The sequence below is a fragment of the Eretmochelys imbricata genome, chromosome 3, assembly GCF_965152235.1.
Source record: "Eretmochelys imbricata isolate rEreImb1 chromosome 3, rEreImb1.hap1, whole genome shotgun sequence".
NCBI lineage: Eukaryota > Metazoa > Chordata > Testudines > Cheloniidae > Eretmochelys > Eretmochelys imbricata.
This window is the reverse complement of record NC_135574.1, coordinates 172,203,002-172,214,471: the sequence shown is the minus strand read 5'-3', so window position 1 is coordinate 172,214,471 and position 11,470 is coordinate 172,203,002. Positions and strand designations below refer to the sequence as shown.

At 43.6% G+C, this 11,470-nt stretch overlaps 1 protein-coding gene across 1 annotated transcript; it reads left to right on the top strand.

The window, feature by feature from the left end:
* The first annotated feature begins 4 nt into the window (after window positions 1–4).
* Window positions 5–4,291, top strand: ZFP36L2 (ZFP36 like 2 zinc finger CCCH-type). Its single transcript, XM_077813845.1, has 2 exons — window positions 5–274; window positions 966–4,291. The coding sequence occupies exons 1-2, from the start codon at window positions 224–226 to the stop codon at window positions 2,313–2,315; spliced, it is 1,401 nt and encodes a 466-aa protein (XP_077669971.1). The 5' UTR covers window positions 5–223; the 3' UTR covers window positions 2,316–4,291.
* The last annotated feature ends 7,179 nt before the right edge of the window (window positions 4,292–11,470 follow it).

The window sequence follows — 11,470 nt, the reverse complement described above, 5'->3', positions numbered from 1 at the left end:
GCCGAGCACGGGGCTTGCAGAGTTCCAGCAGTCAGCTCGCTGCAGCAGTAGGCGCCGCCTTGGCCAGGCACCCACTAACCCACCCCTGCTGGGAAAGTGATTGGACCATTTCGGATCTCAAGTAATCAGCCCTTTCCTATCTAGTCGTGGCTTTTCCAAAGCCTCCGAGGAAAGCGGGATCTTTCGGTCCTTCCTGTATTTCCGATCACTACAGGATCTCGAAATGTCTACGACGCTTTTATCTGCCTTCTATGACATCGACTTCTTGTGCAAGGTAGGGGAAGAGTTTGCATTTTGTCTGTCAAGCACTTTGAACGTTTTCAAGGGCTTAGCAAATCTGAGCTCTTGATTATTCTTTTTTCTAAGTCTGACTACTTAAGAAGTGGAATAAACTTCTTTTTGTTGGTGGGGGAGGGGTGCTGCTTTCCATGTGGGGTGCATTTTACACGTAAGTAGCTCTGTGATCAAGTTAACATTTAAATTGTGACAGTTTGCCTGGTTGGTGTTCCATCCCTCCCGAACGGATCTACAGGTCTCTCGGCACAGGCTTCTAAGGAGATTTGTTGACTAGAAGTTTATCAAGAGTTGGAGTTGTTGTAGTGCATTGGGGAGCTTTAAGATCTCTAAAGCTTTTAGTTGTAAGTGTGCTGAAATCAGTACCAGATCTCCCCCGAGGCTTCAAACTCTTGCAATGGAAGTCCTTAGGCTAATGCTGTGAAGGTGAAGCTTTAGCTGGAGCTGTGTCACCTTTTAAAAGACACTGCTGAGAAGTAAGTTTTTAGTGCCTAACTCTCAAGCTGCAGGAGAGACATTAAAAGATGTCCCACGCTCTCCCTGCAGATGTGCTGCGAGGGGGGCGTTTTACTCCCGCGCAGTCTCAGGGGGCGCTGGCCGCTTGCAGACCTGCTTGCCCGTCCGAGTCACTTTGCAAACTCTTTCTCTTCCTTTCCCCCTCTTGCCTCCAGAGTGAGAAAACCCTGAGCAACCTGAGCAGCATGCTGGACAAGAAGGCGGTGGGGACCCCCGTGACCTCGCCCAGCTCCAGCTTCGCGCCGGGCTTTCTGCGAAGGCACTCCACCAGCAACCTGCAGGCTCTGGCCAACAGCTCCAAGTTCCCCAGCTCCTCGGGCTCCAGCTCGTCGTCCTCGTCCTCCTCTTCCTCGTTCGGCAGCCTGAAGGAGACGGGCACGGGCGGGGGGGGAGGCGGCGGGAGCAGCAGCCCCACCGCGCTGCTCAACAAGGAGAACAAGTTCCGGGACCGCTCGTTCAGCGAGAATGGCGAGCGCAGCCAGCACCTGATGCAGCAGCTGCAGCAGCAGGCGGGGAAGGGGGGCGGCGGGGCGCCCATCAACTCCACGCGCTACAAGACGGAGCTGTGCCGGCCCTTCGAGGAGAGCGGCGCCTGCAAGTACGGCGAGAAGTGCCAGTTCGCGCACGGCTTCCACGAGCTGCGCAGCCTCACGCGTCACCCCAAGTACAAGACCGAGCTGTGCCGCACCTTCCACACCATCGGCTTCTGCCCCTACGGCCCGCGCTGCCACTTCATCCACAACGCGGACGAGCGCCGCCCCGCGCCCGGAGGGGGCACGGCCGCGCCCGCCGCCCCGCACCACCACCCCCACCCGCCGCCGCCTCACCCCGGCGGCAGCACCGGCGACCTGCGCGCCTTCGCCCCCCGGGACCCGCCGCTGGGCGGCGGCGGCGGGTTCGGGCCCCAGCGCGGCGCTGGCGAGCGGCCCAAGCTGCACCACAGCCTGAGCTTCTCCGGCTTCTCCGCCCACCACCAGCACGGCTGCGGGCAGCAGCAGCCCGGCGGGCGGCTGGAGGCGGCGCTGCTCGAGAGCCCCGGCGGGTCCCGCACCCCGCCGCCGCCCGCCTCCGCCTCCTACTGCGACGAGCTGCTCTCGCCGCCCTGCGCCAACAACGCCTTCGCCTTCTCGGGCCAGGAGCTGGGCAGCCTCATCGCGCCGCTCGCCCTCCACAGCCCCAGCTTCGCCGCCAGCCCCGCGGCCGCCGCCGCCGCGGTAGCGGCCGCCGCCTTCTACCGCTGCCAGCAGCAGCAGCCGCCGCCGCCGCCAGGGGGGAGCTGCCCGGCGCCGCCCGCCTCGCCTCCCTTCAGCTTCCAGCCCCTGCGCCGCCTCTCCGAGTCCCCCGTCTTCGACGCGCCGCCCAGCCCCCCGGACTCGCTCTCCGACCGGGAGAGCTACCTGAGCGGCTCCCTCAGCTCCGGCAGCCTGAGCGGCTCCGAGTCCCCGAGCCTGGACTCCGGCAGGCGCCTGCCCATCTTCAGCCGTCTCTCCATCTCCGACGACTAGGGGGAGCTGGGCCGGAGAGAGGGGAGCGGAGAAGAGGGGTGTGCACCCCGCTGAAGGGGGGAGGATAAACCCCGGGAGCAGAGACCGCAGCCTTGAGAACTAGCCAAGCTCGCACAGTCCTTCGATGATCCTCTTGGGTTTGGTTTTGTTTAATTGCTGAGCAAGTAAATTAAAAAGCGAGGAGAGAGGAAAAAACTTTTTATATCGAGAGATGAACAAAAAATTAATTTGCAAAAGGGCAAATGGCGACATGAACAGAACAAACCTATTTTTATAGAGAGACTTTGGAAGAAGGGGATTTTTGTTTTTTATTTGGAGACTAGTTATAATATGCACCAGCAGCAGCAGCCATTCCATCTGTGTGTGTGGTTTTTTTGTTTTTTGTTTTGTTTTTAAGCATTAGTGGGGGGGGGAACAAGACAAACCCACACCCACCAGAAAGCAAGCAACAAACAATCCAGAGGGGCATGAACTCTGTATTTCAAGCCTCTCCACATTTTTATATACAAAAAAGAGAATTTAATAAGTAGTTTGTCTTTCAAGCCAATTTCAAATAAAAACCCACACCAGTACTAAACCTATAAGCTTTTAAAAGAAAAATCCAACATCCTGCCAGGAATATGCCTTGATAACAACCCTCTAGTTTTTTTTATATAATCTATCTTATATATATTATAACAAATGCTAAAACTTCCATTCCAAAGTTTAATGTTGGTTCCATTGCCACCACTTAGTGGATGTTTGGCTTAGAACAATTTTTTGTTGCTTTATTTGGAAGCACTCAACTGAATCTAGTTTGTAATTGTTGGAGAATAACTGCTGATTTTTTTTTTTTAAATTTTTTTAGCTGTTTGAGTTGATTGCATGAGTCACTGCACACAACTCAGTATGAAACTATTTAACTTATTTATTATCTTGTGAAAAGTATACATTGGTAATTTGTTCATACTGTATTTATCGGGTATGATGAAAAGCAATAGATATATATTCTTTTATTATGTTTAAATTATGATTGCCATTATTAATCGGCGAAATGTGGAGTGTGTTCTTTTCACAGTAATATATGCCTTTTGTAACTTCACTTGGTTATTTTATTGTAAATGAGTAAAAATCTTAATTTAAGAGATTGTATGTAATATTTATTTCATTAATTTCTTTCCTTGTTTACGTAAATTTAAAAGATTGCATGGTTTCTTTATAGAAATCGGTCTCTATGCTGTGGAAGTAGTATGAGGAATTTCTGTGGGTTTTTTAGAATGTAAAATGGTTGTAGCCCGTCCGCGTAAAAAAACAAAACACACAAACCCAACAAAACTACTTTGCAATCAGAGTTCAAAGTGGCAAACCTAATTCAAATGTGTTTAAATTAACCAAAAAGTATTTTTGTTGCCTAACTCCACCAATCACACTGTGATATAGTCTCAAAGTATGTAGCAATAATTGGGGGTCCCAGTGTTATGTCTCACAGTGCCTTCTCAAGGGTCCATGCTTGCCTTAAATCTTCCTCAACCAAATAAGTATTTTTCTTAATGCTTGAGATAATTTGAATGTAGGGATGGGTTTTAACTACATGAAAAGTTTCACCACTTTTTTTTTATAAGCAAGGAGGCCACCTTTGGATCTGAAACTTTATGCAGTACATGAACATAAATTGTTTAATTAAATTCCAAAACTTGTAATTTTTTTCCTTGTGTAGAAAGTCAGGAGTTTTCCAAAACTGTCCTGGACGGTGGATGAATGAGCAGTAGCTTTTAGTTTTGTTTGTACATAGGTACAGATCAAGCACTATGTACTCTATTTGGACTACTTTAACAGAAGTATGTTTTGAATGTAACTAAAGGATAAGTCAACTTGAGTTGTAATATATTTTCGGGAGTCAGTTCACTACAAATTGAGTGTGAGACTGTAAACTTTGTACTGTAAATGTTTTGTAGTTCTCCCAATAAAATTTTTGGAAAAAAAATCAAGCTATTAAAGCCATGTCTGCAAGGTGGTTTTTTATTAACTTTTCCCTATCAGAAATGTGTCTAGCTACAGATTAACCAGGTTCGAACAGCAAAATGGCTCCATTCCTGTAGAAATCATTGGTAGTTTGCCAAAACTAATAAACAATGTTCCAGAAGGTTCCAAAGTACCTAGTGCAAATTATATTCTATATCAGGTTTAGGAGGACGGTGGGGAACAAACCTTTGCTTTTTGTACCTTAACAGCTGAAATGGAAAATCCAGTTATTAAATGCTTGTGAAATTGTTTTTTATATCAGTAACTCTTTGTTTATGGAGGTTATTAATATGCCATTAGTCTTTAAAGTTTGTATGGGACAAGAAGGAAATGGTAATCTGGGTAATAACTTTAAATGAGCTTTAAAAAAAAAAAAAAAAAGTCTTTGTTCCAAGTGCTCTTCCTCATGTAAAGGAATAGACTTTATAGCCTCTCATTCCAACACTGAAGATGTACTGGTATTAATGCTAATCTGACTCTTCAACTTATTCTGTCACCCAAAACTCAGAGGCTAAAGACTATCTAGCATTGCTGTGGGTAAATCTTTATAATATACAGAGGCTTCTAAATAACACATTTCAATGTAGAAGGTGTTTTATTAAACTTTATAAGGTTTATTTTAATGGAACCTGTTGGAGTATGTGTTACATCATGATTCTTTTGTCAGTCTAATAAATGTTAACATAATGGCATCTCTGGACTGGCACAGTACTTTTTATAAACACAAGGTAGAATGTAATACTGTTGCCATATGTTTGTATAAATCAACCTAGTATACTGACTTGTAGTTTTAAAATATAACAAAACAAATATATAACCATGCAAAGTAATCTCTAGATGGGATGATGCCTACTATTTCTGTAGGTTATGCTCTGGTCTGTGTTTGCTCAAAATTATTTCCTATATATATAAAATGGAGTGCCCCCCCCCCAAAGAAACTATAATGTCTGCAAGGAACAGGAGCCTTGATCAAATGTTCCCAAATATTGAAAGTAGGCTTCTAATTCTTAGTTTACTAATGTCTACTTGAGCTAATGCAATCTTGTTTTGTTTTTTATACTAACATTCAAATTAAAACTGCATAGTTATATACTTTTCACTTCTGTTGTTCCCAAACTAAATAACTCTTATTATTATTTATTTTATTTATTGATAAATCTCTCAGCTGGAGCTGCTGTATTCTATCAGCCCATACTTTTATCTCCTATACAGTCTTTTATTCATTAAGTAGGACCTTATTGTAAGTCACAGAAGTACAGTTTGGTATGTCCTGGTTGGGATATGAATTCTGAAAGTTTGCAGCAGCTGTTCCACATTAAACACAATTGCACTCCTGTTAATTCAAGCATTTTCGTGTGTAGAAAATGCCAAAAAAGCATGCATAACAGTTTATAAAATTTGTGCGAAAGGGTAGTGTATCGCTGTGTCTGTTGGTATTTGGGGGGAAAGCAGGGCCTCAGCAGCTTTGCATCCCTTTCACTGTAAGTGATACTCTGAGGTGAACAGTTACTAGTTTGCTGTATCTCTGCAAAAGTGCATGTCAAAATACTCTAGGTTCCACTCTTGTTTCTTTATTCCAGATCCCCAGCAATCCTTTAACAGGAACATTAGGGTCTGTCTCATATGTGCTCCACAACTGCTTGTTAGCATTTAAATTGATTCTCACATTAACTTAAAAGTTATGTAGCTTATTTCAGAACTGGATGGAAACAGAAAGCTGCCCAGACCATTCAGAAATTTCCTGTTGTCCTGCAGTAAATTGTGGCAAACCAATGCAATCTGTGTGACAGTACATTGTTTTTTCTGTAGGTACTTTTTGAATTAACAGGAAACAGGCCTCCTCTAGGCAATTCATTTGTTGCTGGGTCTTGGTGATCTGACAAATGGGTGTGCTATATTATCATTACTTGTGCTTAATGGAGTTTTAGAACTGAGCCTTGCATGCTTTTATCTTTTAGTTGCTAGTCTTTGAAACGGTAATGAACTTAGAACTGAAAATGAGCTTTAAAAAATGCCCATTGGTGTATTGGATATGGGATTCCCCAATGTATCAAACTGTTTCTCTTCTCTATACTTAAATGTAATCTCTTTAAAATAGGGCAGTGGCTCTCAACCTTTCCAGACTACTTTCCAGGCGTCTGGGATATGGAAGACCAGAGTTTCACCTCGCTTGCTTACAAGATCAGACATAAAAATACAAACATGTCATGGCACACTACTACTGACCAATTGCTGACTCTCATTTTTACCATATAATAAAATTAATCAATTGGAATATAAGTATTGTACTTACATTTTAGTGTATAATATATAGAGCAGTGTAAGCAAGTCATTGTGTGGGCTTTTTATGTAGCCTGTTGTAAAACTAGGCAAATACCTAGATGAGTTAATGTACTCCCTAGAGGCCTCTGCATACCCCCAGGGCTATGTGTACCCAGGATTCCCCGTAGTTGATTTAGGTTATGGATCTGTGTTACTCGTGGTTTAATGAGAAGACGAAAAAACTGACTCCAGATGCGTGTCTGAATGGATTGTGTAATACAGAACAATATATTCCAGTAGCATGCAACAAACAGAGCCATTGCCCTTTATTAACATACCATGACTCAAGCTTAAACAGTGAGGCAGCTTCTTTCTGACAACATTCCCAGTTCAGTGGAACGCTGAAATGCTGTAACTTAGGCAAAGTGCTTGTAGTTTCCACTTTGAAAACTTGACACCACATATCAGACTTCAGCATGTTCCAAAATGTAGGTGACCGCATGCAAACGGGTAAGTTTAGGTTGGTTGTTCATGTTGTACGTTTCTAATATCCCATTTTATTTGTCCACATTAATGGTCTTGAAAAAATAACTCCTTTTACCCCCCACAATAAATCACCACTCTCTTTAACAATTGCTGAGGTGGGGGATATAAATAATTTTGTGGCTCTGACAGCCTCGTGTTGAACCAAAGTTTTAAAGATTTCAGTTCAGTTTGCAAGCTAGGCCTGTTTAGGCATAGTTTATCCCACATCTGAACATACCTACTAAAGCTAAATGATTGGCAGTGTGTACTGCAAATTGTATGGGTTCCCTTTTCATTCTAGCTTCCAATGACTTTTGAGTGAATTTTCATTTCTTGAGATTGTAGTATGTGGCTGCAGTGTAAACAGCACAGAGTTCCCTACTCACCCTACAGGGGTTAACAGTCCTGCTTTGACTGACCAAAGAATCATACTGACAAGTTTCAGTGGGAGTAGCTATATTCACAATAAGGCTGGATTCTAATGCAAGACCCTGAAGGTCCTAGGGGGATCCAGGAAGAAGAAATAAGGGAAGCACTGAATGGATCACATAGGCTTATCCATTTCTCTCCACCCTCCTTTTTATTTATTTAAAATTCTTGGCAGACAGGTTTTCCCAACCTCACCCAACACTAGTTTTTGCTAAAGTTGTGAAGTGGCCTTGAAGTCACTGGTATAATTATATACAGTCTACTGGGTAAGCAGTTAGAATGAACTCTTAATCTTTATGTTTAAAAGTACAAATATTAAATGGTGGGAGATAGGAAAAACTATAAGCCCTTACTTCCTCCTCTGTTCTGGAGTGGTAATGCTAAAGAAGACAATTCGCTATAACTCCCTTATTGTTCTTTTCTGATGTTGTGTTGGAACTCCTGTTTTTGACTTTTCAATACTAAATTACACAAGAAAGTGACTTTTTCTGGTGGGGAGAGGAAGATGGTTTTGTTCTGATGTTGTTAGGAAAATTCCTGTAACTCCCTTTTAAAGCTCTATTTCCATATTGGCAACAAATCGGTCACCCTAAGCTTGAGCATTTTTTCTAAAGTGCTTTTATTTTAAAAGAGAGCGGTGACTAAAATAAGGCCCAAATCAAACTGAAAGAATGTGACTGTCAAAACTCTTTTTTATAAAACAGCTTTGCAAAAATATGAAATTCACAAACAAAGCCACAGAAGGTATTTCCCAACTAGTGTATTACTGGCCCCAAACAAATAAAATTGTGGAAGATTGTTCTAAAAGTAAACCACACCTGATAATTTTAGTGCAATATGGATAGTCCCTGCTCCAAAGAGTTTACAACTAAAAGGTAAAGGAACAATACACAACATGAAAACAATGGTCAAATATTAGTATATTCCTAAACTGTCCCTCTCTAGTTTGCCTACAATAAATTAGCCAGATAACAGTTCTGTTCCGGAAAGATATTTTCAGAGGATGAAATACAGAGTGAAGAGGGAGGTAGAGATGTATTCTGATAGGTAACATAGTAAACGGTAGATTGTTCAACTGGAGTTGTGTAATTTTTCTAAAAATCCAGATAATGTACTGAGAAACATTAATTTCTTTATTAGAAAAAGAAATTGTTATGTAAACTCAATCTCTGGCCTGTATTGATTTCTATGAATGTTTGAAAGGTTACTCAGTTGAAATGGCAAAACATGAAACAGTTGAAAAAATGCTCTAGTCAGGAAGAAGTTTATTCTTGAGACTGAAGTATGCAAATACAAGTAATTTCAGCTTTTGTCCCAAACTAGATCATAATAAATGTGGTAATGGAAGCCTTTTTGGGTAGAGAAAGCAAAGATTAGCCATAGACAGTTGTGTGGAAAGCAAGCAAAATTACTTACCTGATAAATCGTTTATCTATTGCTGATGGATAGATGACATTTGTTGAGTAATTTCTAAGTCCTACAGCACTTGAGAAGGAACTACAGAATAATTTAAACCCTCAGTTTTTCCTCCTTGGCTCATAATATAAATAGAGAGGTCGTTCTAGAAGCACTGAAATTTAAACACAGAAGTCCTGTACCACTGGATTATTACCTGGGTCTTTTCTGAATTGTGTTCACTTGAATACCCAAAATTCTGAGAGCTGTTCAAGATAAAGAATTAAAGGGAGATTCTGTAGCAGTAAGAGGTCTGGTAACTGGTATTGTGATTGGCCTTCAACAGTGCATAAAATCTAGTATCCGATCCATTGCAGTTTACTCACCAGATCACTGGTGTAGAAACCATTTTCCTATGGGGCAGGAAAGCGCTAGGAATTGGCTTTTATGATTGCTAAGGTTTTTCTATATATGTGTGCAAAAAAGTGTCCTTTATTTCATCTCACTTCTAACTTTTCCATGAATAAAAGTCTGTAGCTTAATTTTTAGTTACCTGGATATTCTGTCTCCCCTGGATAAAAGATGATGAGTAGAACTGGCTCCTGGATGCTCCAGAAACCCTTGTGGATTGATATGAGATATGTGGATCTTTGAGTTTTGCTGTGTTATCAAATCTTAAATGGGATTCTTATTTTATAAGTATATATATCCTATACTTGTTCCTCAACTAAATGAATAGGGAGAGGGGGCTGTGAAAAAATGGGAACTGTATCCAGACATTTGTCGTTTTACCAATCTTCTGATTTTTGTTCTTGTTGGAGGAGGGAGGGTATTTCCATAGTCAACCCCCTAATTTCACCAGAACTCTTAGTTTACCTTTAGATTTCAGTGTATACATCTCTCTGCACTGAAATTGTCTGTGTTCATCTCTTGGAATACAGCTGTGTTGCCTCTTGTTGAACTGGTCAGTTGCACATAAATGGGAGCTGGCCCAGTAGACGGCTGGGTCAAGAGACACTGAACACAGATTTCATAATGCACCGAGGTTAACTCCCAGATTAAATGAAGATTTCTGCTGTCCCAGTTCCTAATGCTATTCTCTTAACTTGTTTCCCTGGAGTATCCTAAAACTTGTCAGCAGCTTTGCCAGAATGTCTATCTTGATTCCCAAATGAAGAGTATAATGTGAAATGAAAGCCTGGGTTTTTAAATGTTTTTTTAACCTACGTTTAGTTTAACCTTAAACTTTGCTGTAGAATCTTCTTTTGTACTATGAAAGAGCTGGGTCCTTGGGTTTTCATGCATTCTCTGGTCATTTCTCAGCTTCTGAAATTTTTGTTAAGCCTTTTAACTCAGAGAATCTCCACTTCTGTTCATCTTATATCACAGGTCCTCCAAGGTGCATATACAGGCTTCCCTTCTGTTCACCCAACTGGAATGTCTACCTAAGAGACTGGATGATCAGCCACACAATTCTAGTACTAATATGAAATATTTAGCACTTCTGTTGTTCTGCAAACACTAATCCTCACAACATTCCTGGAAGGTAACATAACTTTTCTGTAAATTGGGAATAAGTGACATGCCAAAGATCCCCCATGCAGTATCAGAGCTGGGATTGTAATGCAGGAGCTTCTAGCTCCTAGTCTACTGCATAGGCTCTGTCCAAGCAAACCTTTGTCACTGCAAAGCAAATGTAGGTCACATTCTCAAAGTGTATTTTTACTGAAAACATACAGAAAGTTCATATTTAATTGCACTTCAGTAATGTCTCATGATAGCAACTTAAATGGCTATATCAGAGGTGGTCAAACTACAGTCCACGGGCCACATTCGGCCTGAGGGACCGTCCTGCCTGGACCCTGAGCTCCCGGCCGGGGAGGCTAGCCCCTGGCCCCTTCCCCACTGTCTGCCGTCCCACACAGGCTCACCTCACTATGCCGCCAGCGCTCTGGCCTGCCTCTCCTGCCAGGCAGCGCGGCAACGTGGCTGGCTCTGGCCAGGCACGGCTGTGAGCTCCTGCCATTCTGACTGGCATGGTGAGGGGGCAGGGAGCGAGGGGGTTGGATAAGGGGCAGGAGGTCCCAGAGGACAGGGAGCGGGGGGGGTTGGATGGGGTGGTTAGGGAATAGGCGTGGGAGTCCCGGGGGAGGGGGGGCTGTCGGGGGGGGCTGTCGGGGTGTGGGTGTGGATGGGGGTTGGGGCAGTCAGGGGACAGGGAGCAGGGGGAGTTGGATAGGTGTGGGAGTTCCCGGGGGGCCTGTCAGGGGGCGGGGGTATGGATAGGGTTCGGGGCAGTCAGGGGACAGGGAGCAGGGGGTTTGGATAGGAGGTGGGGTCCTGGGAGGAGGCGGTCAGGGACAAGGAGCAGAGGGGGTTGGATGGGTTGGGGGTTCTGAGGGGGGCAGTCAGGGGGCAGGAAGTGGGAGGGGTCAGATAGGGGGCTGGGGCCAGGCTGTTTGGAGAGGCACAGCCTTCCCTACCCAGCCCTCCATACAGTTTTGCAATTGCAATGTGCCCTTTGGCCAAAAAGTTTGCCCACC